The sequence below is a fragment of the Lepidochelys olivacea genome (genome assembly GCF_965140295.1).
Source record: "Lepidochelys olivacea isolate rLepOli2 genome assembly, chromosome: 2".
Taxonomy (NCBI): Eukaryota; Metazoa; Chordata; order Testudines; family Cheloniidae; genus Lepidochelys; species Lepidochelys olivacea.
Window position 1 is genome coordinate 106995529 of NC_140412.1, and position 27802 is coordinate 107023330.

At 41.9% G+C, this 27802-nt stretch overlaps 1 protein-coding gene across 3 annotated transcripts in view; it reads left to right on the top strand.

Moving 5' to 3' along the window:
- The window catches only part of DCDC2 (doublecortin domain containing 2), a 142475-nt gene that overhangs the window by 46008 nt on the left and 68665 nt on the right, over window positions 1–27802 (top strand). For all 3 annotated transcript variants that reach the window (XM_084620383.1, XM_084620384.1, XM_084620385.1), the window contains 3 exons: window positions 1721–1867; window positions 3996–4050; window positions 8042–8225. In XM_084620383.1, the coding sequence (XP_084476509.1) occupies window positions 1721–1867; window positions 3996–4050; window positions 8042–8225 (386 nt within the window). The remainder of the gene's footprint in view (window positions 1–1720; window positions 1868–3995; window positions 4051–8041; window positions 8226–27802) is intronic.

Consider the following 27802-nt stretch of genomic DNA (forward strand, 5'->3'; position numbering starts at 1 on the left):
GCAGTGCCGCTGGTTTGAAGGTATACATTGTCCCCAAATGTGAAACATGCACGTGCCCTCTAGAAGGCTTCTTAAATACAGATGTTTGAATGTAAATTTAATTATGTAAACATGCTCCTGTTGTTGAGTTGTGGAATGTGCTGCACAGGGTAGAACCTGGTCAGTATAGAGTGATTCCCCCTCTGCCCTTGTGGTCTTTTTTGTATAAAATCAGAGACTTGGAAATAAGGTGATTCTGACAGAAGAGAAATAGAAACCCCCAAGCAACGAGTTTCTTCCTTCACCCTCAATAAATGCATGTGTAGACACAATAATCTGTTACGCTGTATACCGAGATTATTATGGTAAGGATTCCAACAGACATAAGCTCTTGGTATTTTAATTGTTTTTACATACTGTTCCTTGCTATAATGCAGTAGTTCTCAAACATTAGCAACCCAAGAACCCCCATTTTGATTTAAAATTTTTTGAGGATCCCCAAGCCACCCCTCGCCCTGATCCCTTTCCCGAGGCCATGCCCCTTCTCCACCCCTTTTCCGAGGCCCCGGCCCCGCTCACTCCATCCCCCCTCCCTCTGTTGCTCGTTCTCCCCCACCATCACTCACTTTCACCAGGCTTTCACTAGGGGATTGGGGTGCAGGGTATGGACTCCGGGAGGGACTCTGGGAACACAGGAGGCTCCAGAAAGCGACTGACACATCTCTCTGGTAGCAGTTCCTAGGTGGGGGGGGGCAGGGGTCTCCGCACACTGCCCCTTCCCGCAGGCACCACTCCCAAGCTCCCATTGGCTGCAGTTCCCGGCCAATGGGAGCTGTGGAGTCGGCGCCCGGGTAGTGGGCAGTGCACGGAGACCCCCTGCCAGGAAAGAGGGCGAGGAGTTGATCAACAGGGCCCGCAGACTCCCTGGGGCACCCTTGGGGACCTCCAGGGGTCTGCGGACCCCAGTTTGAGAAACACTACTATAATCTAAAGGTGACCTGATAATATATTAACAATACCCACCAGAACAAAAAAAAACCCAGCAGAGAAACACTACTATAATGTAAAAGTGACCTGATAATATATTAACAATACCCACCAGAACAAAAAAATCCCAGCATAGATACCCTGTGTGAATAAAAGTACTACACATAATTATGTTCACACTTGAAATGAATAGACAATGAGTTCTGAATCTTGGGATGATGACCTACCTGCCTTTTCCATGTAGCTGAACAGGAAGTGGATCCTGGAAAAGAAGGTCCTGGAAAGAAAAAGGTTGAGAGCCAGTGTAATAGATCACATGTAGCTCTAGAGAGCAGAGCATAGTGAGAATAACGTTTCTGTGAGTACAGAAATCCAGTAGTTCTTATACTTATTCCAGTTACTGGATAGAGGAAACCCTCTATCTGCTTCCAATAGTTTTTGTTTCATTAGCTGTCACATTTCACCCATGACAATTCAGTCCCAAATTCGATTTCTCTGCTCACCTGCTTGGATCCCAAGTACCATGAGGCTTGATCCAAGTTGTGATGTGGATGGTTACTTGGATATTTCTTTCCTTGTATTTGATTCTTTGGGGGGATAGCGGTATTTGTATGACAACTGTTATAGCTCTGCATTTGAAGTCCAGTAAATTAAGGATGAAAAGAATCAGTCATGATTTTTAAGTGGATAGGTTACTCTAGCTTTTCAATGCACTTAGGAAATCTAATTGAAACTGCAATTAATGTTTTGCCAGGCTTTATACTTTAGATGGAAAACTTGTTCAGAGTGGGTCAGATCTGGAGAATGGGCAGTTCTATGTCGCAGTGGGCAGAGACAGGTTTAAGAAGTTGCCTTATGGTGATCTACTGTTTAGCAAGTCTACAATAAGAAGACCTCAGCGGTAAGCTTTCTTTATATGTGTGTGTGTTTTCATACTACTTGTGTCATTGTGTTTACAAACCAAACTCAATAAAACACAAATCATTATTTGAGACACACAAAATGTAACACAGAAGCAGACCTTTATTTATATTTTTTGAAAAACCTGTGTTGAAGTCCATAAGAAAGAAAAGGGGACAAAGATTAACAGAGAGAGGAAGGAAACTGAGAGGAAGGGAGGATGTGTTTCTCTTATAAAAGTACCATTAAAGTGAGAGATTATGTACCACAACATGAACACCGTGAGAGAGATTCTCTGGCTCAGCCCTGCCCATCCAGATTTTTCCTCTACTGGTGTTAATCCACATAGCTCTGTGGTCTTCAATGGAACTATGCTGATTTACAATGGCTGAGGGCCACTATATTTTGTATGGTGTGCGGAGCATGCATTCTTTTAAAAGGTGCTGTAAGCCAGTTCTAGGACTCAGGTGTGGAGCATGACCTTCCTTAAAGGTATTCTTTCCCCCTCACCCCACTTTGTTTGTTTCCCAACTACACACTCTTCCAGCCCTTCCCCTGACTACCTGTGCAAGGAGAAAAGGGAGCTGAGCTGGAGTTAACCATTTGTTCACCAATGACCAACCAGTGCCCCGTCACATGAGTATTCTTTTAGGGCCTGATCCTACGACCACTGTGGGGTTTGGTGCAAAAATACGATTAGTAGTCCCGTTGAGTTCCATGGGACTATACATGGTAATAAGCACTACACTGGTAATGTTTGCAAGATTGAGCTCATAATGGGTATCTGATGGATCACTGTAATTTAAAAATTGGACCGATCTTTTAAATTCTTTAGAAAAACGTGGACCCAATTCTCTCTCTTTCTCTGGTCTAGATCAGGAATAATTCCACTGAGATCACTGGACGTGTGCCAGTGAGAAACTGATGTAATATCAGAATTTGTCTTGTATTTTACAAATTAACCCCAGTACAATACATACTGACTTTAGTGAACTGTATACAGAGAGAATTAGTAACCCAAAATATTCTGGGGAAAACACTTTTGAGGCACTAATGGAAAGGTAGTGCAAAGCATAGCCTAAGGCTATGTCTATGCTACGAGCTAGGTGTGTGATTTCCCCTGTTGGTGTACCTATACTTGCGCTAGTTGTCACCGAGCTAGCGTGAGTATAAAGAGCAGCGTAGCTCTGGTAGCATGGGTAGTGGTAGTGGAGGCATGGCTGAGCAGTGCCAAGTACATACCCACCAATGAGACCTAGCGGGAGTATGTGTGCACGAGCAGGGGAATCGACCCCTAGCTCATTGTGTAGGTGTAGCCCAAGGGAAATTGAGCTAGATCCTCAGCTGGTGTAAATCGGCATTGCTCCACTGAAGTCAATGAAGATACTCTGAATTATAGGTGCCAGGGGGAATCTTGCACAGATTAACAGAATATCTCCTCACATTTTTCAGGATATATAGTATACCAGTGGTTCTCAACCTTTCCAGACTACTGTACCCCTTTCAGGAGTCTGATTTGTCTTGTGTACCCTCAAGTTTCACCTCACTTACAAACTACTTGCTTACAAAATCAGACTTAAAAATACAAAGGTGTCGCAGCACACTGTTACTGAAAAATTGCTGACTTTCTCATGTTACCGTATAATTATAAAATAAATCAATTGGAATATAAATATTGTACTTACATTTCAGTGTATAGTATACAGAGCTGTATAAACAAGTCATTGTCTGTATGAAATTTTAGTCTGTACTGACTTCGCTAGTGCTTTTTATGTAGTCTGTTGTAAAACTAGGCAAATATCTAGATGAGCTGATGTACGCCCTGGAAGATCTCTGCATACCCCAGGGGTACACATACCCCTGGTTGAGAACCACTGAAGTATACATTATGGGAATTACAATACATTTGTTTGCACAAATTAAAGATTAGGCATTTAACTGCAACCTAGTAAATAGGAAATTGACATTGGTATCAGTGGGATTTCTTAGTACAATAGTAGATTGGATAAAATAATTAACTGTGTTGCCATAGTTAGGTAAACAAACCATTGTTTATTATAATAAAGGCACATATAGTATTTACATTATAGACTGTGTTTAGAATCCTAAGGTATTATTTGTTTCTGCAGTTCCAAAGCCTCTTCACTGCCTCCTGTTGTAGGATCCCGAAAATCTAAAGGGAGTGTAAGTAGCAAATGTCACAATAAGATTTTTGCTGCTAACTGTGCTTCATTCCAACAGGTGGAAAGTCACCATTCTTTGGGTTTCAATTAAACGTGTGATAATAAAACCCAGAGCCACCTGGTGGTATATTTATTACTGCTTGAAGAATATGGAACTATTCACATGTCAATTAGACAAAAGATATATCAGAAAATATTGTTGCTGTAATGGCCTCTTTATTTTGTACAACATCCTCTGGAACACAGCCAAAGACCAAGTGTTGCTTTGAGATATTTCTCATAATTCTGGTAAACTATCCTTGTAAGTTTTGACTCTTTTTCTAATTCAGTTTATGCAACTAAGGAAAATACACAACCAAGACTTCATACAAAGGCCAGTGAAGACAGTGGGAGTCTTTTCATGGTCTTCAATGGGCTTTGAATCAGGTCGTAAAAGAGTTGCCTGTCCAATGCTCTAGGAATCCTTCACAGCCCGATTCTCTACTGCCTTACACCCTGTATAGCCATTTACATCTCACGGACTCATAGACTTTAAGTCCGGAAGGGACCATCATGATCACCTAGTCTGACCTGCACATCTGTGCAGAGTGGGTATAAAATGCTGCCAGATCAGAATGGTAGTATTTTATTCCCTGCTTGCATTCACTGTGCAAAGAGGTAAATGACCACAGACATTGAAGGGAGTGGAAAATCAGGCCCACAGTCTATAAGCATAAACCCTGTAGTCTATTTCCCCCCTCCCCACCCCCTCCCAAAAAGAACTCCTAATGGAACACAAAGAAAATATGAAACAATTGGGGAAAAAAAAAGCCTCCACTCAATTCAGTTTAAATTCAATAGAAGATACAAACATCAGTATAAAGTTCAGTTTCCTTGTTTTGTTCACTGTATGTAAATTTCAGCAGTCTAGCTTTTTTTTATTAGTCTGATTTAATCATAACAAGTCTGGAAAAAAAAAGTGAGAAAAGGTAACAAGAATAAAGGCTAACATTCAGAATTTATCTGCTTTATGGTTGTATCCCATGTAGAGAAGTAATGCAGACAAGATTAAAAAAATTCACAGTTGACACATTGATGCACAGTAGACATTTTAATATATGTAAAGACTTTCTAGGAATGTGCAGTATTGATATTAACGATCTGAGGCAAGATTCTCAGTTAGTGTATATCATTGGAATTCCATTGGCCTTAATGGGCACCTAAAGTTTTGCTGCTGGTGCTGATATGGACCAGCACTCTCTAATATGTTATGAATTTTGGAATCCGTAGGCACTGAAAGAAAAGTTGAAATGTGAACTAAAAAGCCATCTTCAAATGAAACAAGGTGACATTTCTACTGACTAAATAAAAATCAGAAGAATCACAGTGAACCTGTTGTTTTTATTTAAAAAAATGCTAGTGTGCATAATACGTATGGGATTTTGTTAAAGCAAAGGTTATTGTAGTGAAGTCAGTCCTGAGACCTATGTTAAAGACAGGTATTGCCTCTCAACTGCAGCAGCGGGGAAAAAACATGCTGTCCTTGTCTAGTCCGCCCACGTTGGCACTTTGTAGAATTACAGGGCCCTCTAGTGTCCAAGATTTAAATAGTTTGAATTGTTCAAACAGCTGCACCCAGTGAAAGTGCCAAGTGGAATTTACTTGTCCTTTGTGATTTAACTAAATGGCATTGTATGTGTCTGAGATATGTAATGTATGCTGCATACATATTTATGGTATAATTTTAATAAAAATTATTGTGAACTGGTTTAAACTAAGGAAAAAACACGTGGAAATCACATTTTTTTCAAGCTAAAGATTGTGTTAAACTTAAATGTGGTTAATTAAAGGGAAAAAGTGCATGCTGCTTAATTAGAGAAAATTATTAGGTTGACACAACTCCAAATGAAGTCAGTGGGAGGTGTGAGGGACTGGGCTCCTGTGAAAATCAGCTTCTAGATATCCCTTTAATATGCATTATTGTGTCATTTTGCCTTCCTTCAAAGATGACTTTCAAATATGTCTTCTGAATTTGCCATGGTAAGTCTCCATAAGGAGACATGGGGCCAGATCCACAGCTTAGTTTCTCGAGGCAAAATGGAGAGGTGATTCAGAAGCAGCAGGGTGGCTGGCCTCTTTCAGGGTGTCTACAGTGAAAAACATCAGTGCTAATGCCAGATATCTGCCAGTGCCTCTGCCATGTGCTGTTGCCACTTAGGAGAACAACATACAAATGTAGTTTTGGTCATGTGATCAATTATTTACCAATAGCATTGGTTATGAACATCCAATGACTTTATATATGTCTATGCATACAGGAAATACAGCTATGTGTGTATGCATGGATTAATTCACATGAATGAATCTTGTATCAAAGAGGGCATGCCTGATTTTCTTCAGGAAATTCACAGCATTAATTGAGTTAAGTGAACTGCCTTTTTTCTTTTTTGAGTTGACAACAGGTTGATGAAAGGTTAGGGTTTCTTGGATTATTTTAGATATTATCTAAAAGCACTGGTAGCTTGTGAATATGTCTGTTTTTATACTTGTTGGCTGTATAAACTATGAGTTAGGTAGCTTACAGTGAAACTTAAAAAAAATCGCAAAAAGAAAAGGAGGACTTGTGGCACCTCAGAGACTAACCAATTTATTTGAGCCTAAGCTTTCGTGAGCTGCAGCTCACTTCATCGGATGCATTCAGTGGAAAATACAGTGGGGAGATTTATATACACAGAGAACATGAAACAATGGGTGTTATACACACTGTAAGGAGAGTGATCCCTTAAGATGAGTTAATACCAGCAGGAGAGCGGTGGGGAGGAGGGGGAGAAAACCTTTTGTAGCGATAATCAAGGTGGGCCATTTCCAGCAGTTGACAAGAACGTCTGAGGAACACTGGAGGGTGGAGGGGGGGAATAAACATGGGGAAATATCTTTACTTTGTGTAATAACCCATCCACTCCCAGTCTCTATTCAAGCCTAAGTTAATTGTATCCAGTTTGCAAATTAATTCCAATTCAGCAGTCTCTTGTTGGAGTCTGTTTTTGAAGTTTTTTTGTTGAAGAATTGCAACTTTTAGGTCTGTAATCGAGTGACCAAAGAGATTGAAGTGTTCTCTAACTGGTTTTTGAATGTTATAATTGTTGATGTCTGATTTGTGCCCATTTATTCTTTTACGTGGAGACGGTCCAGTTTGACCAATGTACATGGCAGAGGGGCATTGCTGACACATGATGGCATATATCACATTGGTAGATGTGCAGGTGAACGAGCCTCTGATAGTGTGGCTGATGTGATTAGGTCCTATGATGGTGTCTCCTGAATAGATATGTGGACACAGTTGGCAAGGTTTGGAGAGGTTTTAGTTGGGGGCTGAAGGTGATGGCTAGTGGCATTCTGTTATTTTCTTTGTTGGGCCTGTCCTGTAGTGGGTGACTTCTGGGTACTCTTCTGGCTCTGTCAATTGTTTCTTCACTTCAGCAGGTGGGTATTGTAGTTGTAAGAATGCTTGATAGATAATATGCAAACTGGATACAATTAACTTAGGCTTGAATAGAGACTAGGAGTGGATGGGTCATTACACAAAGTAAAACTATTTCCCCACGTTTATTCCCCCCTCCGCCCCCCCACTGTTCCTCAGATGTTCTTGTCAACTGCTGGAAATGGCCCACCTTGATTATCACTACAAAAGGTTCCTCCCCCACCTCCCCCTGCTCTCCTACTGGTAATCGCTCACCTTAAGTGATCACTCTGGTTACAGTGTGTATGGTAACACCCATAGTTTCATGTTCTCTGTGTATATAAATCTCCCCACTGTATTTTCCACTGAATGCATCTGATGAAGTGAGCTGTAGCTCACGAAAGCTTATGCTCAAATAAATTAGTTAGTCTCTAAGGTGCCACAAGTCCTCCTTTTCTTTTTGTGAATACAGACTAACACGGCTGCTACTCTGAAACCTTAAAAAAAATCTATCCTGTATTCACCAATGAAAATTCTGAATTACTTTTCTTAGGGAAATGATCGCCAATCTAAATCTACTGTTGGCTCCCGTGACGCAGGGGACATGGTGTCATCTCCTCAGCCTCCAAAGAGAAAGGAAAAGAGAGAACAGACTCAAGAGAAGATTAATTTTTCTAACAAACCCATAAAAGTGATGCAAAATATAAGAGCAACAACTTATATCCTTCAAGATAATGGTGAGTACTTAGGTGAAGTATAACATCATGTAGGTTCCTGAACACTCAGGGCCAGATTCCGGTCTTGGTTATACCAGTGAAAATTTGGAATTGCACATTGGTGTAAATCCCAAGGGGTCATCATATTTTCAGTGTACTTTGTCTGCCACATTAATTTCCAGATCAAATCATCACATATCAAATGTATCTGTATGTAGCATTCACAGCCTCAGCTCAGTTTATAAAAGACAGACTAACCTGGTATATGCCAGATATAATGTCAGCTAAATAACTTAGGGTTGTCCAACCTGTTATGCTTTTGGTATAGGCATAACCAATGGAAAAGCACTGTCAGAATCCCTTTGTCATCGTACTGCACTGACGGAAAAAAAAAAAAAAAAAGCTGGCCTGCTCCAAAGACATTACAATGTCCCAGAGGATCCCATGCTGGCCACCTGGTTCTGATAAAACAAAATGATTTAGACCCAGAGGTAATACAACAAATGTAGAACTCCAATTAGCCAATAGCTGCAGAGACTAATCACACTTCAGACTTGCTGGAGGCAACTTCTGATTTGCTTCCCCACTGTGTCATGGTAGCAATTTAGAAATTTAATAATAAATGTTCTCTTTGGAAAATTGCTTTCCTCCCCTTACGATGTAAGAATTTGTTTTATGTCTAGAAGAACATCCACTTTGTACAGATGTTGTTGATACATTAGTGTGCTATTTTTTCTTCTTAATAATGGTTCAAAAATTGTTAACATGGAGCAATTAATATTTGTCAGCAAAAATAAGTTACACTTTTCATAGCTTCTGATGTTTCCCCAAACTGCTGTTTAAATGTGTGATAGTTATGCATCATGCTTTATAACTTTAGCATATGGGATCCAATAGTGCATCTGCAATGGTACTGGATTGTGATTTACAAATTGTACTTCCTGATTCTGAGGAGTAGATTTGAAAATTGCCATTGAAAGATCGATGAAACCCTTTACTCTGAATCACTTTGTAGTATAACTGTATCTTTCTTTGAAGAAGGTTGTAGAATTGCTGGTTTATTTTTGTTGTGAAACTAATGCCCTTGAATTTTAGTACTGATGTTACTATAGGTTGACGTAATTGTTTATGGGTCATATTCAAATTATGTTTGTTTCTTGACAGAGAGATAATTTTCTTATTATACTGAAAGTGACCAAGGGCAATCTTACTGTCTGCCTTTCAGAACTGGCCATCTTCATAGGTTCCCTTTCTTGAAATTGCCTCTGCAAATTCCCCTCTTACGAGCTATTTGTCATGACATGCAATCTGGCAATTTGGTTTAGCTGATAGAGGGTATTCACCCTTTGATTCCCCATTCTGAAATTTCAGCTGAAGTTATCAAAGGCTCTGCCTCCTACCTGTTCTCATGTCCCAGCTTTTCACTTCTAAAGCAGTTTTTTAAACAATTTTCTTATCCCTGATTATGTAATTTAGTTTAATACTACCAGTTATTCAGTAGGGAGTAGTTCAAGTGATTAAATGAGATTATGATAAGGATTTAATTATAGTTGAGACTATGATTATGTCACGGAGGTCGAGGAAGTCACAGAATCTTGATTTCCAGTGACCTCCGTGACATTGCGGGCTCCGCAACTGACCAGCTGCTGTGTAGTGTGAAAAACTATCTGACTGAATTTGCAACTTCGGGTGTACTGAGCACGCTCACACAAACAGCAGGGAACCCCTGCAGCAGCCCAACAGGCGTCAGGACCCCCTGCAACTGACTGGCCGCCTCCGGGGACCCCTGAGATGCCCAGCTGCCACCAACAGCAGCAGAGGGATCCCGGAGCTACTCAGTGGCCGCTGGAAGGGGCTCCCCACAACTCCCCAGCCGCCAGCAGAGGTGGTGTGGGGACTCCCTCCATTCCAGCCCCTCAGGGCAATGGGGACTCTGCACCTCCCAGCTGCTGCAGGAGTGGGGTGAGGGGAGGGAGGGTGCTGGACTCTCCTCCCTCCCCATTTTATCAGGGATGTTTTTAGTAAAAGTGAGAGACAGGTCATGGCTTCTGTGAATTTTTGTTTATTGCCCATGACCTGTCAATGACTTTTACTAAAAATATCCATGACCAAATCGTAGCCTTAATTATGGTAGATCTGGAGAAACCTTGAAGCACTGCACTTAATGAAATAGTGTCTGCCACAGACTAGGATGTTAAGAGCCTGGAATGCTCTGTGGAAGGGTATATCTTGCAAGGAGTCTCTTACTTTTGTAGTTTTTGCCCTTGGTGTTAAAAGCAAGAAGAGAGGCCATACTCTTGGAGAAGGCTTTGTCTGTTTGGCTTACAGTTTTTAAGGACTCGGAGACCTCTAACTCAAAGTCCTCAGATCAGACTCTAAGAATACAGAAATTCTCTTCTGTTCAGACAGTTGCATCCTGGTTAACTTGAGGCCTTCATACCTTTTTCTTCTCCTTAGAAAAGAAGAGTCAGTGGTGTTGAGAGACTTTGATGCAGAGGTCTTAAAGTAGCTCTCAAAATCCAGGTGTACTGATCCACTCTCCTGTTTGGTGATTGAACCTGAACCTCTGGGACCAGATGTTCCTGGTTCCAAGTTAAGGAATCAGTGTACACAGTCTTCTCTGATCCATATAACTCTGACCCAGTGATTTGATAGTCTCAGTTTGTCTGGAGTGAGGATTTTCATAAGTAAAGGTTCTGGTTCTGGAGATATTTCTCCAGACTGCTTAACTGATTACCTGTACAATCTTTCTTAGGGTTCTTTAAATTTTGATTGCTTAACTAAAGAAAAAGGTCTTGAGAGTTGAACGTAGTTTTATAGAGTTTATTAAATATCCTTAATAATAGCAACTAATAGTATAGGAAACAAGAAGCAAAAATAGTATTGGTCTCTGGTTTGGTTAACAGACTAGAAAACTGGTCAATATAACCATTCAGATTTTCAGAATCAAATCACATGATCACAATAGAAAATAACACTTATACTCAATTACTATTTTGGGAAGGTGACTTTGTTTGGATTTTTAAATAAGAGTCCCTCAAAATAGGGCCTCACTTCTGCTAACTGATTATCAGCTCCAGTTTTGCTATCAAAAAATTAAGAGCAATCCAAATCTAGATCACAAGACAATTTGATCAACTATTTACATGCCAATTCACCAAGGTCTGGAAAAGGTTCGGAAAAGGGCAACAAAAATGATTAGGAGAATGGAATGGCTTCCATATGAGGAGCGATTAATAACACTGGGACTTTTCAGCTTGCAAAAGAGACGACTAACGGGGGATATTATAGAGCTCTATAAAATCATGACTGGTGTGGAGAAAATAAATGAGGAAGTGTTATATACTCTTCATAACACACGAACTAGGAGTCACCAAATGAAATTAATAGACAGCAGGTTTAAAACAAACAAAAGGAAGTATTTTTTTTCACACAATACACAGTCAACCTGTGGAACTCCTTGCCAGAGGATGTTGTGAAGGCCAAGACTATAACAAGATTAAAAAAAGAACTAGAAAAGTTCATGGAGGATAGGTCCATCAATGGCTATTAGAAAGGATGGGCAGGGGTGGTGTCCCTAGCCTCTGTTTACCAGAAGCTGGGAGTGAGCGACAGGGGGTGAATCACTTGATGATTACCTGTTCTGTTTCTGATTACCTGGCATTGGTCACTGTCAGAAGACAAAAAGAAAAGGAGTACTTGTGGCACCTTAGAGACTAAACAATTTATTTGAGCATAAGCTTTCATGAGCTACAGCTCACTTCATCGGATGCATAAAGATGCATAAGTAGGGCATAGCGAGCAGATCGAGGGACGTGATCGTTCCCCTCTATTCGACATTGGTGAGGCCTCATCTGGAGTACTGTGTCCAGTTTTGGGCCCCACACTACAAGAAGGATGTGGATAAATTGGAGAGAGTCCAGCGAAGGGCAACAAAAATGATTAGGGGTCTGGAACACATGACTTATGAGGAGAGGCTGAGGGAACTGGGATTGTTTAGTCTGCAGAAGAGAAGAATGAGGGGGGATTTGATAGCTGCTTTCAACTACCTGAGAGGTGGTTCCAGAGAGGATGGTTCTAGACTATTCTCAGTGGTAGAAGAGGACAGGACAAGGAGTAATGGTCTCAAGTTGCAGTGGGGGAGGTTTAGGTTGGATATTAGGAAAAAACTTTTTCACTAGTAGGGTGGTGAAACACTGGAATGCGTTACCTAGGGAGGTGGTAGAATCTCCTTCCTTAGAAGTTTTTAAGGTCAGGCTTGACAAAGCCCTGGCTGGGATGATTTAATTGGGGATTGGTCCTGCTTTGAGCAGGGGGTTGGACTAGATGACCTCCTGAGGTCCCTTCCAACCCTGATATTCTATGATTCTATGAGAAGACAGGATACTGAGCTAAATGGACCTTTGGTCTGACCGAGTATGGTCGTTCTTATATTCTTTAGATCAGATAAACAAGCAGATAGTGTACCAAGTAGGTACACAGTTTCAGAAATTGGTCAGTTGTCTGATTTGGGTCATCATCCGAGAGAGAGGCTGTGTTACTATCACCAGATCTTTGCTCAGTCATCAGCTTTCAGTTCAGTTCTCATTCACAGAAGGATTTGACACTGCGAACACAGGCAATGCAAAGGGCAGACATGACTATAGGCTTTTTCTAGTGCACTAGCAGGCAACCCGAATAGCTGGAAAATAGGAAATGCCTAACCAAGATAGGTACTTGATATCACCAGGAGGACACCTACGTGGCCAGCCCAGGACCTCTGTCTTTTCTCCTCCAGTTGTCTTCGGCTTGTGGGAAGTGATGTGCTGAAGGAGATGAGCTGTTTTATCCTATTTCTGCTGTGTGGTTTCACTTCATCTCTCTTCTTGGAGATGCTGATGTGGACCAATCAGATGGTGACCCATATTTCTTCAGAAGATTCAAAAAGTCCAACCAAAATGAGTCATCCTGTCTCACCATTCAATCACGGAATGAGACATCAGCTTTTGCGTTCTTACAACTGGGACTGGAATTTTCCAGTCTCTTTGTGCAACACATTTTGTCACACTAGCTTGTATAAGACAAGTTTATAACTGTTGAGACAACCATCTTGGGACATACCTTGAACACTGGCTAATTTGCTCTGGTTAGCAACTTTCCTCCACAACTCGCTTTCTGTGGGCCCCTTTGCTAATCAGAGCTAATTAGCCAGTCTCTCCATATTCTTTGATTCTCTTTAAACTTGTTTTGACAGTCCATTATACAATGCAAAGTCACTTCAAGGACTATTGTTCTCCAGCTGGCAGGAATAGCTGTATGAATCTACCATTTCTGTTCTTGTTCTAACAACAATTGTGAGACCTTGGGATGTATGGCTGAGCTGAGTCTGTGTGTTATTACCAAACAGTTCATTTCATTTCTGACTAATCCACTTTGTGGTCAAGTGTCCTTATTACCACACTGTTTGGTTTTAGTTCCTTTTATTTTCTGCCTCTTTCAGCATAGGTATATTACACTAACTTGATAGCACAAGCATTCCTCATTGCAAACAGCCTTACTTCGTCACTTTATTATGTAAACTAAAAAAAACCAATGTGACCGCAACCCCTTTCCTTTCAAACAGGATTGCCCGGGAGGTAAATCCTGTAATTAATTTACAATATTTTGCCCAAAACTATATAATTTATCATTAAATTCACTTTTATACACATTTTAATTATAATTTTAGAACATAAGAATGACCATACTGGGTCAGACCAAAGGTCCATCTAGCCCAGTAGCCTGTGGCCAATAGCGGGTGCCCCAGAAGGAATGAACAGAACAGGTAATCATCGAGCGATCGATCCCCTGTTCCATCCCAGCTTCTGGCAAACAGAGGCTAGCGACACCATCCCTGCCCACCCTGGCTAATAGGTTCCATCATTTTCTTCTGTATTTGGCACATCATATAATACTTTAGTTTGATATGAATTTCATTTTTAATTAATTTATTTATTGATAGACAGGGAAAAAGTGGAAGTGTCTTTGCGAAAGTCTGCATGAAGTCTGAGTTTTTTCAGACTATTGAAAAAATCTAGCCATTGGGTTTTTATTCTCTTAGCCCTCTGTTCTGTTTTCTCTAAAAGGCCTCGATGCCTGGAATATTCTCAAAATGATAACTCATAATTTTGGTGCCTTAGTTACTACACCGTATCACAATCATAAGGAAGACTCTACTCTTAGGCTGGGGCATCTGGCTTCAAGTGGCAGGGGCTTCTTATGGCCTTTTCCCCCTCTCCCTCAGATAGGGAAGGGGAGGAAGAGGGGCAGCCTCCCTATTCCCCTCTCTCTCCTTTTAGTACATGGGTTGCTGGCTGGAAACCAAACTGTCTTTCAGAGGATAGGAAACAAACATAGGATTCTCCCCGGGGACATCTCTCTTTCTGTACTGGTTGCTATTGCTGTTCCACCCACTGGCAGGAAAGGCTGGGACCCACAGAAGCTCCCCCACCAGGCATCAGCTGGCTCCATGCTGCTTCCATGTCAGATTTCTCTGCCTGGTGACTCTTGCATCAGGCAAAGAGAAGGGCGAGCTCTGAAGGAGCTGAGCTTCCTATACTGAGGAGAGGGCAGGTCTTTCTCTAATTTTAGATGAAGGAGGGAGGACTGTGCTTCCCTCTCTGCTCCCCTTATTTGAACCCTGGTTTGAAGGCACACAAAGCCAAGTGTGAAGACAGATAATCCAAGGCTTTGCTGGTGGTAGGGGATTGGGAAGAAGGAGATGTGCCTGTCTGTAGGTTGGGTTTAGCTGGGCCCTGAAGGCAGCTGCTGTGGGAAATGACTGCAAATGAGCGCCTGCAGCTGGGGAAGAGGCATCCTCACGGTCGGCCCTGCAGGTCGCTGCTGGTGGAGGCACACATGCAGCCATCGATGCCCAGACTCCTGATCATTCTCCCCCGCCTGCTGGCTATCTTGACTCTGTCCTGATAGGTCATGCAGACTGCAGGACAATTTGAGATGGCAAGCCACACCCCAAAAACTGGCCCATGTGCAAAATGATCCATAAAACATAGCCTTCTTAAGAGGCCTGTGCAGGATAAAAATGACTCACCAACACTTTTTCAAAAGTATCCCGTTATCATTTCTTTTTCATGCTGAAATTAAAATCTAATATTTAATTAAATAATAACAGATGTTGTGATCAGACACACAGCTTGTCAGACAGTAGTGCCATTCAGTGTTCAAACTGAATCCTTTCTAACAGCCATTACAGTAAAGATGGGATTTTGCCTGTGGTTAAATGGCACTAGATAGCCAACATTGAAAGCACAGTAGTGCTGTGCTAACAGAAGAAGCAATGTCTAAGGTCCCCTTCCTGGAAACCTCTGCACTCGCATGGGTCCCCATTGACTTGCTGGATGGGTCCTAAGACTGTAAATACACATTTCTCTTTGGCGATGAGCCAGGAGAAAAGCATACTCCAGTCTGGTGAGTCTTTAGTTAAGGACTGTTCAGAAGCAGTTGCAGACTTCACTCTTGCCATCAGCCATGGAATTATGTTTTCTTTACTGAACGCTCTGACAGTTGTTCAACCGGATGAAATGAAAGAATAGCTAGGAAGCAGCTGCATGATTCTCATCATGTGACTGCTAGTTCAAAATAATTTTTTGTCATGTATTTTAACAAGGATTACGTTATTATTCCATTATATATTTTTACACTTATTTTTCAATTAAGCTTAACTCTGCTTTTTAGTTAGAAGATTCAGATTTCATTTTGGCCACTTCATGGTGCTGTGGCTTCATTTCTTCGGCTTTTCTTGGTACTTGTCCCCCATCTTGACGTATGATCTTTTCTGCTGTCAAAAGCAGTCAAATAGTAGAATGCCAGCGTTGCTAGATTTTGATTTAAGATCAGCTGCTAGTTATGGTCCCAGACATATCATTTTATTTGAGTAGCTGATGGCAGGTATTCTTTCAATTAGAAGGTTTGAATTGTTCACTCTTGGAAGGTAGTAGTTTTACCATGGCATTTTTCTAAATAAAAGGTGGTTCTTGTCACATAGAAGTTGCTTTGACGTTACACAGGATACTCAGCAGACGTTTTGTAGTAAGATTTTCTTCTACACAGGGCCGGTGTAACCACTAGGTGAACTAGGCGGCCGCCTGGGGTGCCAAGATTTGGGGGCGCCAAAAAGCGGGGGCAGGCGGGGAGTGTAGGCGCCCTGGGCTCGGGCTGCCCGGCTCCCCCTGAGCGGCGCCCGGTTCCTGCTGCTCTTGGCCGGCAGGTGTGGTGCCCCAGCTGAGCCCGGCCCCTTGCGTCTCCTCTGTGGCGGCCCCCCCAGCCCGTGTGCTCCCGGGTGGCCGTGTCGGCAGTGGCAGAGCCTGAGAGGAGGACTGGCCCCCAGGCAAGCGGGGGAGACTCCGAGGTGAAGAGGCTGCTGGCCCTGGTGCGGACCAAGCGCTGGACACTGACAGGTACCTGTCCCTGCCCCATCCCGGCACCGCCTGCCCCCCAGCCCAGTGAGTGTTACCTGCCCCACCAGCCTCAGTGCCCTGCCCCATACAGTCAGCCACCCCAAGCTCACTGTGACACCAGCATCCCTTGGCAAAGGGCCCCCTGATCTTCACAAACAGCTGTCACCGCAGGCCTGACAAACTCACTGCACCCCGCACGTGTCTTACAGGGCACTTACCCACAAAGAGGAACATGGAAGGGATCTACACAAGGCTGGTAACTTGTCAAGAGTGAGAATCTTTGTGAGATGTGTGCATGGATAATATTGAAGGAATAATGTATTTACCTTAAAAGTCTGCTTTACAGACTTGGAGTAGAAATTAGTCACCAGGGGATAATGGCCCTTTGGGGCAAGGGGAATTTGTCACCCTGCCTAACCTGGCTGGTGATGCAATGCAAGGCTCAATTGTTTAGCTTTGCACAATAGTAAGACTTTGAATGGGACACCAACAGAGGCAATGGCAAACAATTGAAATGCCTTAAAGGTAAAAAAGAAACATTACAACAGCCGTTACCTGTTCTGACAGGCTGTTTATAATGCTAAGTTTACTAGTTTTTGGAGGTTGGGGGGTTGGGGTGGGGAGGGAGAGGGAGGGCGCAAGGTGGAAGTTTCACCTAGGGCGCAAAATATCTTTGCACCGGCCCTGCTTCTACGTGTCCTTTTTATTTTCTTTTAATGATTGTAATGATCATAAAAGTGCCTGAGAGCCCCGAAAACTTAAACTATGCAATCCACAGAAGAGATACAGCAAGGACAGCAGCGCCACATGTGCTTAAACAAAGTTCTGGGGTGCGTGTCTCTGTAGGAGAGAGGTTAATTCAGTTTCCCTGCCCATTCATTTCCTAGATCCTCTGACGTTTGTTCGAAAAGCCCCTTCCTGTTATCAGGAGTTGATCTTGTTGGGAAAAGGTTGAGTGGATTCTACTGACTCACTGAGGCAGGTGCCTCATTTTCCCATTTAAATATAAGGGAAGTAGAAGAACCACTCTAGAGAATGAGTATCTTGGAAGTCTTGAGGCAGGAAGCTCGGGTGACTGCCACCACCAAACCTGGGGAGAAGGCTAAAGCCAAACTTTGTTATTGGTAACTACTTTATTAATAAAGCTAAACTCCAGGAAGGGGGTGCCTTTTTGACCTTCCACTGTGTGTAGCTTTTGTTTTAAAGCAGGTTAGGAAAGGTATTTGCTCACATTCTGATTTTAGAGAAATGCTCCCATATTATCCTGGAAAATAAAGAAAATTCTCTTTTCCCACAGAGGAATAAAACACACAATCAAACTTAGAGGAGACTGTGGCAGCACTTAGAGAAGATAGCATTAACTATACTACAGCAGCATATGTAAACATTGCAGTGTATATTTAATTTAGGCTTGGTGCATTCATTTTGTTGCATGTCCTCTAAATAAATCCTTCACAGTACTGCTTGAGTATGCTGATGGTATGAACATGGCACATCAAAATATATTTTTGACATATTATAATGAATTAATTTGCTATAGACAATTTAATCTATTTCATCATCAAAAATGAGAATTTAAATGTATAAGATTGCCTGTGGCACATAACAAATACTAGCTTGCAGTCATATTTGAAATTAAGTGTAATGATGTATTCAGTGAATATTTTCCCTGGATAAAATAGTGGCTTTCAGGGAGATAGAAATTACTTGGAGTTACAGATACAATTATTTAGCTAAGTTTGAAAAATTCTGTTTCTCGTCATGGGAGGGGGAGTCATTTAAAAAAAATTGTGTGATGAAAATGTTTCTGCTGGAGTGTATACCTGAGCAGCATACTAATTTGTTTCCATTGTATAACACATTATTCCAGTGTAACACAATATGCCAAGTCATGGCCAAAGGCCAGATAATTATTGATCTCTTTTCATAGAAATGAAAGGCAAGCTTCTTGGAAATTCAAATGCACCAGGAAACAAAAATCCTTTCAAATAAAGTGTAATCAATTGCACTCACAACATTTTTAGCATGCAACCATTTGTACATGTGATTCAGGCACTTGCTGGTACAATTTGGGAGAGCTTCTGACAATCAGAATTCCCTAAAAGATGAAATATTGAACATTATGCTATCATGATTATCAATGATTCCTGTTTTATACAAATTCTTATAGACTAGTAGTGATTACCTGTTAAAACCAAGACAAACCACACTCCAGAGCAGACACAAGCTCTTTTGTCCCATGATATACCTTTTGCCATTAAATGTAATGGGTTTGGTTCACTGTTGCTCTGCATGTTTATTTATTTATCCCAGTTCAAAGTAGGGTGACCAGGCGTCCGGTTTTCGACCATAACACCCAGTCGAAAAGGGACCCTGGCGGCTCCGGTCAGCACCGCCGACTGGGCCATTACAAGTCCCGTCAGCAGTGCTGCAGGGCTAAGGCAGGCTAGTCCCTACCTGTCCTGGCTCCGCGCTGCACCCCGGAAGTGGCCAGCAGGTCCGGCTCCTAAGCAGGGGGGCCACAGTGCTCTGTGTGCTGCCCCCGCCCCAAACACCAGCTCCACACTCCCATTGGCTGGGAACCGGCAGAAGCAGTGCCTGAGGGCAAGAGCAGTGCGCAGACAGAGCCGCCTGCCACGTCTCCGTCTAGAAGCCGGACCTGCTGCTGCTTCCGGGGTGCAGCGCGGAGTCAGGACAGGCAGGAAACCTGCCTTAGCCCCCCAGCTGTGCAGCTGATCGGGAGCCGCCAGAGGTGAGCCCGCGCCCCAACCCTGAGCCCCAATCCCCAGCCTGAGCCCTCCTCAAACCTGGAGGCCCCTCCTGCACCCTGAACCCCTCATCCCCAGCTCCACCCCTGGGCCTGCACCCCCAAACAGAGCCCTCACCCCCTCCTGAACCCCAAACCCTTGCCCCAGCCCAGAGCCCCCTCCCACACCCTGACCCCTCTGCCCACCCCCCAGCCTGGAGCCCCCTCCTGCATCCCAAGCCCCTCATCCCGGGCACCACCTCCCTCACCCCAACCCCCTGCCCAGCTCAGAGCCCCCTCCCACACACTGAACCTCTCATTTCTTTCCCCACCCCAGAGCATGCACCCCCAGTTAGAGCCCTCACCCCCTCCTGCACTTCAACCCCCTGCCCCAGCCCAGTGAAAGTGAGTGAGGGTGGGGGAGAGTGAGCTACAAAAGGAGGGGGAATGTAGTGAGCAGGGCCTCAAGGAAGGGGCGAAGCAGGAGGCGTGGCTCCGAGAAGGGGTGGGGCAAGGATGTTCGGTTTTGTGCAATTAGAAAGTTGGCAACCCTAGTTCAAAGTAAGGGTAAAACACTATTTGATTTCAATAGGTCTTTGTGCGGGCTCTGGGGCCTACACAGGATTAGGGTCTATTAACACAATACTAACAACAAGCAATAGACATTCTACTGTGAAAGCTGTAAGTAGTAAGTTACCATAAACTCTGTCATCTTGGTCTGAATATATGACATATCTTTCCTATTCTCCAATTGCTTATCTGTGTTTCTGTGCACTGAAGGTGTTCATATAAAATATTCTTGTGTTTTGTTTGCTAAAGAACTAAATTAAAATTAAGGCTATCAAAAGATTAAAATAATTAATTGCGATTTGTCACATGATTAAAAAAATTAATAATGATTAATCGAGCTGTTAAAAATAATAGAATACCATTTACTTAAATATTTTTGGATGTTTTCTACATTTTTAAATATATTGATTTCAATTACAACACGGAATACAAAGTGTACAGTGCTCACTTTATATTTATTTTTTATTACAAATATTTGCACTGTAAAAACAAAAGAAATAGTATTTTTCAATTCACTTAATACAAGTACTATAGTGCAGTCTCTCTAGCATGAATGTTGAACTTACAAATGTAGAATTATGTACAAAAAATAACTGCACTCAAAAATAAAAGAAAGTAAAACTTTCGAGCCTACAAATCCACTTAGTCCTATTTCTTGTTCAACCAGTCACTCAGACAAACAAGTTGTTTACATTTGAATGAGATAATGCTGCCTGCTTCTTGTTCACAATGTCACCTGAAAGTGAGAACAGGCGTTCACATGGCACTGTTGTAGCTAGCGTTACAAGATATGTACATGCCAGATGCTCAAAGAGTCATATGTCTCTTCATGCTTCATCCACCATTGCAGAGGTCTTGTGTCCATGGTGATGACAAGTTCTGCTTGATAAAAATCCAAAGCAGTGCGGACTGATGCATGTGCATTTTCATAACCTGAGTCAAGTGCCACCAGCAGAAGGTTGATTTTCTTTTTTGGTGGTTTGGGTTCTGTAGTTTCTGCATTGGAATGTTGCTCTTTTAAGACTTCTGAAAGCATGCTCCACACCTCATCCTTCTCAGATTTTGGAAGGCAATTCAGATTCTTAAACCTTGGGTCGTGTGCTGTAGCTATCTTTAGAAATCTCACATTGGTACCTTCTTTGCGTTTTGTCAAATCTGCAGTGAAAGTGTTCTTAAAATGAACAACATGTGCTGAGTCATCATCCGAGACTACTATAACATGAAATATATGCAGAATGCAAGTAAAACAGCAGGAGACATACAGTTCTCCCCCAAGGAGTTCAGTCACAGATTTAATTAACACATTTTTTTTTACTGAGCATCATCAGCATGAAAACATGTCCTCTGGAATAGCGGCTGAAGCATGAAGGGGCATAGGAATGTTTAGCATATCTGGCACGTAAATACCTTGCAATGCTGGCTACAAAAGTGCCATGTGAACACCTGTTCTTACCTTCTGGTTACATTGTAAATAAGAAGTGGACAGCATTATCTTCCGTAAATGTAAACAAACTTGTTTGTCTTAGTGATTGGCTGAACAAGAAGTAGGACTGAGTGGACTTGTCGGCTTGAAAGTTTTACATTGTTTTGTTTTTGAGTGCAGTTATGTAACAAAAAAATCTACATTTGTAAATTGCATTTTCATGATAAATAGATTACATTTCAGTACTTGTATGAGGTGAACTGAAAAATACTATTTCTTTTGTTTATCATTTTTACAGTGCAAATATTTGTAATAAAAAATAATATAAAGTGAGTACTGTACACTTTGTAGTCTGTGTTGTAACTGAAATCAATACATGTGAAAATGTATAAAAACATCCAAAAATATTTAATAAATTTCAATTGGTATTCTATTGTTTAAAACTGCTATTAATCACGATTAATTTTTTTGAGTTAATTGCGTGAGTTAACTGCATTTAATTGACAGCCCTAATTAAAATCCATTGTGGCTGTTCTATCATGGAGTCTTTCAGGGTATGTTTTTTATTACAAAGGGTTTGCAGAAAGGTTTTAGATTCACTAGGATAATGTCTGCACCTATCTTGTAGATAGTTAAATAGGGTCTAACCAACATGGTTTGCTGCAAAGGAAAAATATGTCTCACTAATCTGTTAGAATTCTTTGGAAGTGTCAGTGTGGTAATACGTACAAATAAATAGTGATGATGATAAAGTAGTGGATAAAGGAGAATTGGTTTATAAATTCAAAAGGCCTTTGACAAGATCCCTCAGGGTATGTGTCCACACTGCAGCTGGCAGTGTGCAGTGCAGCCCATAGACAGATGCATGTGAGCTCTGTGTGAGCTACTCTGCTAAAGTTAGCATTGTTGCGCAAGCTGTGGTGTGGGCTAGCTGAGCCTGAGCTCGGGTGGCTAGCCAGTGCCACCACGCATGATGCAACGTCCACACTGCTATTTTTAGTGTGTTACCTGGAGCGAAGCGAGTGTGTGTTTGTCTCCCCCGGCTGGAGGCACGCTCCCAGCTGCAGCGTAGACATAGAATCATAGAATATCAGGGTTGGAAGGGACCTCAGGAGGTCATCTAGTCCAATCCCCTGCTCAAAGCAGGACCAATCCCCATTTTTTTTTGCCCCAGATCCCTAAATGGCCCCCTCAAGGATTGAACTCACAACTCTGGGTTTAGCAGGCCAATGCTCAAACCACTGAGCTATCCTTCCCCCTCCCCCACCCTTAGAAGAGGCTGAGACAGACTGCCAATATATCAAGTACTATATATCACGAACAAATGGAATTTATGGAATTAAGATAAACCTTATGGAGATAGGGTTAATACCTTTGGGATTCATTGTATTAAAAATGCGATTGTGTATGTGATATTGTGGCGTTGTGTGTACCTTCTCTAGTAGGAGGGGGATGCTGATGTACTTCCTCTGTTATCTGTCCTTTGAAGCCACCTCCTTGCGAGGTTCACATATACTAACTCGGACTGGATACTCTAGGGACCAACAGACAAAGAAAGGATTTTTGGATAAATAGTCTGGTTTTAAACTGGCTCAAGGCCTTTTACCTGATCCAGCAAAAGGGCAGTACCCCTGGTCCACAGAGGCCCCAGTCCTTATGGAAGGATTGGAAAGACATGGCCTACTGAGGCCTCGTAAGACTAGGTGCTAGTTCTGAGCTGAGGCTCTGATGGACTTGTGACCACAAAGGAAACCCCTTGGATGGGGTTTTGAAGAACTGCTCCTGCCAGAGCCCGTGTTAGAGTTGGGGTGATGTCTGGTAAGCTTTTTAGCTTGTGTGCAGGTTCTTTTATTGTTTTAAAAATGTTTTCTCTGTAGTGCTTTTACCTTATAAATAGGCTTCCATAAAAATGTGCTGTGTGGGTAACTTAGAACTGTAGCTATTACAGCTATCTGTCTCTGAGGAGAAAGCAAGCAGGTGTGCTTGGGCAGCCTGTCTCTGCTGGGAATAACACAGAGAAGACACAGAACTGTGCGGCCTGGAAACATGCCCGTCAGAAGGGAGTGAGACATGGTTTTCCACTCAAGAAAGGCAACAGGTGGAGAGCTGGAACTTGAGAGTTGGTGTCCTTGCTGGACCACTGAGGGGAACTGGGTGCAGTGGCCCTGAAATGTAATGCCCCTCTGCCATGTACATTGGCCAAACTGGACAGTCTCTACGTAAAAGAATAAATGGACACAAATCAGACATCAAGAATGATAACATTCAAAAACCAGTCGGAGAACACTTCAGTCTCTTTTGGTCACTCGATTACAGACTAAACAGTGGCAATTCTTCAACAGAAAAACTTCAAAAACAGACTCCAACGGGAGACTGCTGAATTGGAATTAATTTGCAAACTGGATACAATTAACTGAGGCTTGAATAAAGACTGGGAGTAGATGGGTCATTACACAAAGTAAAACTATTTCCCCATGTTTATTCCCCCCCCCCCCACTGTTCCTCAGACGTTCTTGTCAACTGCTGGAAATGACCCACCTTGATTATCACTACAAAAGGTTTCCCCCCTCCCCTCCCCCGCTCTCCTGCTGGTAATAGCTCACCTTAAGTGATCACTCTGGTTACAGTGTGTATGGTAACACCCATTGTTTCATGTTCTCTGTGTATATAAATCTCCCCACTGTATTTTCCACTGAATGCATCGGATGAAGTGAGCTGTAGCTCACGACAGCTTATGCTCAAATAAATTTGTTAGTCTCTAAGGTGCCACAAGTCCTCCTTTTCTTTTTGTGAAAAAACTAAGTAATCATGAGGTGAGAGGCAAACTGTTGTCATGTATCAAAAACTGGCAAAGAGACAGGAAACAGAGTAGGATTGAATGGTCAGTTTTCACCATGTCAGAAGTTAACAGCAGAATATTTGGTCTGATGTTGATTAATGTATTTATTAATAATTTCGAAAGGGGAATGAGCAGTGAGGTTGCAACATTTGCAGATTATTAAGTTTTTTAGCAAAAAGAAAAGGAGTACTTGTGGCACCTTAGAGACTAACCAATTTATTTGAGCATAAGCTTTCGTGAGCTACAGCTCACTTCATCGGATGCATACTGTGGAAAGTACAGAAGATCTTTTTATACACACAAACCATGAAAAAATGGGTGTTTACCACTACAAAAGGTTTTCTCTCCCCCCACCCCACTCTCCTGCTGGTAATAGCTTATCTAAAGTGATCACTCTCCTTACAATGTGTATGATAATCAAGTTATGCCATTTCCAGCACAAATCCAGGTTTTCTCCCCACCCCCCCACTGTGCCAGCAATGCCCCTCTGCCATGTACATTGGTCAGACTGGACAGTCTCTACGTAAAAGAATAAATGGACACAAATCAGATGTCAAGAATGATAACATTCATAAACCAGTCGGAGAACACTTCAATCTCTCTGGTCATGCGATTGCAGACATGAAAGTTGTGATATTACAACAGAAAAACATCAAAACCAGACTCCAGAGAGAGACTATTGAATTGGAATTCATTTGCAAATTGGATACAATTAACTTAGGCTTGAATAGAGACTGGGAGTGGCTAAGTCATTATGCAAGGTAACCTATTTCCCCTTGTTTTTTCCTAACCCCTCCCCCCCAGACATTCTTGTTAAACCCTGGATTTGTGCTGGAAATGGCCCACCTTGATTATCATACACATTGTAAGGAGAGTGATCACTTTAGATACGCTATTACCAACAGGAGAGTGGGGTGGGGGCGGGGAGAAAACCTGGATTTGTGCTGGAAATGGCCCAACTTGATTATCATACACATTGTAAGGAGAGTGATCACTTTAGATAAGCTATTACCAGCAGGAGAGTGGGGTGGAAGGAGAGAAAACCTTTTGTAGTGGTAAACACCCATTTTTTCATGGTTTGTGTGTGTATAAAAAGATCTTCTGTACTTTCCACAGTATGCATCCGATGAAGTGAGCTGTAGCTCACGAAAGCTTATGCTCAAATAAATTGGTTAGTCTCTAAGGTGCCACAAGTACTCCTTTTCTTTTTGCGAATACAGACTAACACGGCTGTTACTCTGAAACCTAAGTTTTTTAGGTTAATCAAGTGAAACTTCAGAGGGACCTAACCAAGATTAGTGCATGGGCAATGCAATGGTAGATGAAGTTCAGTGTTGATACAAAGTGATACAGATTGGTGGGAAAAAGTTGTGCAACTCATCTACCTTACAGATTTCTAAGTTAACTGTATCAGCTCAGGAAGGATATCTGGGAATCACTGTACCCAGCGCAATAGAGACCTCTTTTCATTGTGCATCTGTGGTCAAAAAAGCAAGTCATATTTTAGGATGCATAGGGAGCAGGATGGAGAATAATATGGAAAATATGTAAATCAGTGGTGTGACCTGGTTTTGCTGGTATACTGTGTGCACTACTGGTCACCCCATATCAGAAAGGATATTACAGATTTAGAGGAGGTTCCAAGAAGGAAAAAGAATGTGATTAAGGACATGGAAAAACACATATGAAGAGACTGAAAAATTTGGGATTGTTTACCATAAAAAAGAGGGGACATGATAAAAGTATACAAAATAATGACTGGCCTGGTGAAGATAGATTAGGCACTTTTGTTCCCCCAGTCTCATAACACAAGAACAAGGGGATATTGGGTGAAATTTAAAAGTGGCAAATTCTAAATGAATAAAGGGAAATGCTTTCTTTCACACAACTGTGGAACTCATTGCCATTGGATTTTGTTGAGGCCAAAAATTTAGCAAGATTAAAAAATGGATCAGACATTTATATGGATAAGAATATCCAGAGTTATAATAGTTAATGCTAACAAATATTGGAAGGTATATAAAACCTCATTTTTCAGAGCATAAACCAGTCTCTAAGTGTTAGGGATTAGGATGAGAGCGTCATGGGGGCAGATTATTCCACATCAGCCTACTGAAGGGTTCTTGCATCTTCCTCTAAAGCATCTGGTGCTGACCTCTGTCAGGGACAAGATATTGGACTAGCTGGACCATTAATCTGACCCAGTAAAGCAGTTTCTATGTTCCTATTTACACACTGACTTTCTGAATAATATAGACTTTTATTTTAAATAGCTTTAATTGGGGATTTTAAGCAGTAGGTGGTGAAATGTTCATTTTTTTTCTGACAGGAAGAAATGTAACAGTTCTCAAATGGCATGGGCAGAAGTGAATTAAGTTATTTTCCCCCCAAGATCTCTAAAATGAGGCTTTTACTGCCTGCAGTGTAATAGTTTTCTTTTGCCATGTAAATGCAGTATCAGTCTGGTTTGCTATAGAAATGTTTTCCTAATGCCTTTTTTTGTGCTTTTCATGCTGTGAAGCAGCTGATAGGTGTTCTTGTAAAAGGTAAATTGTAGGAAATTCATATTTAGAGGGATGCTGGCAGTGACTCAGGAGAACAGACGTTTGAAGTGTAGCATGCATTTGTTAGTGAAGAATATTGGTAAATAGGTAGCCTTTTTGAGGTTGATTGGGACAGTGAAATAAAAAGTAGTCTTTTTTTAACCCCTTCTGGCTTACCTCAAGTCAATTATTTAACTTGTATTAGTCTCCGGAGGTATTGCTCCCAGAGTGGGAATTGTAAATCATTTTAAACACACTGATGAATCTAACTTTTTTAAACAGGTACTTTGATTGTCTTTTTGTGCTAAAATGTGAATGTTTTCTTTTAAATATTACATTATAGGACTCTTATCCTGAAGGAAACTTCCAAATATATTAAGTCAAATTCTCCCTTTTGTGCACCGGAAGTGGGAGATGATACTGAATTGGAAGGAAGAGATGATTTTATTGAATGGGCGGGTCAATGCACGAACATCCCTACAGTCCGTTTCTGACAGGGTATCCACTCCACATTTTTTTCCATCAGTGACCAAAATGGCTTGTCAGATTATGCTTTTCTGTCAGCTGGAATAAGGAGCTGGTGGCACATAACATGGCCACTTGCATCAGCACACCTGGCCGCTAAGAAATCTGTGGTGAAAGGGACTACACACAGAAGGTTTTCACAGGAGGAAGTGTGGGAAGCTACAATGGGAGGGAGGTAGTGAGGGCCAGTATCGGGCTGTGGGTGTGCGCGAGGGTTACCAATGTAAAGCCCCAGTTTAGTAAAGCACTCAAGCACGTGTTTAAACCCATTCCTATTCAGGACAGCCGATAAGCACATGATTATCCTTTTAAAGATGTGCTTACGTCCCATTGACATCAATGGGACACTGCCTTTGTCTACGGACACAGGTTGTACCAATGTAACTACATCGATTTAAGACTACCTTACACTTATTTAGTTTAAGTTGATAAGAAATGAACTTAAGTTAAATCAGTGCCAGGCACTCCTAAATTGATATAAGTGTCCCCACACAAGAGAGATGCACTAATTTAACTA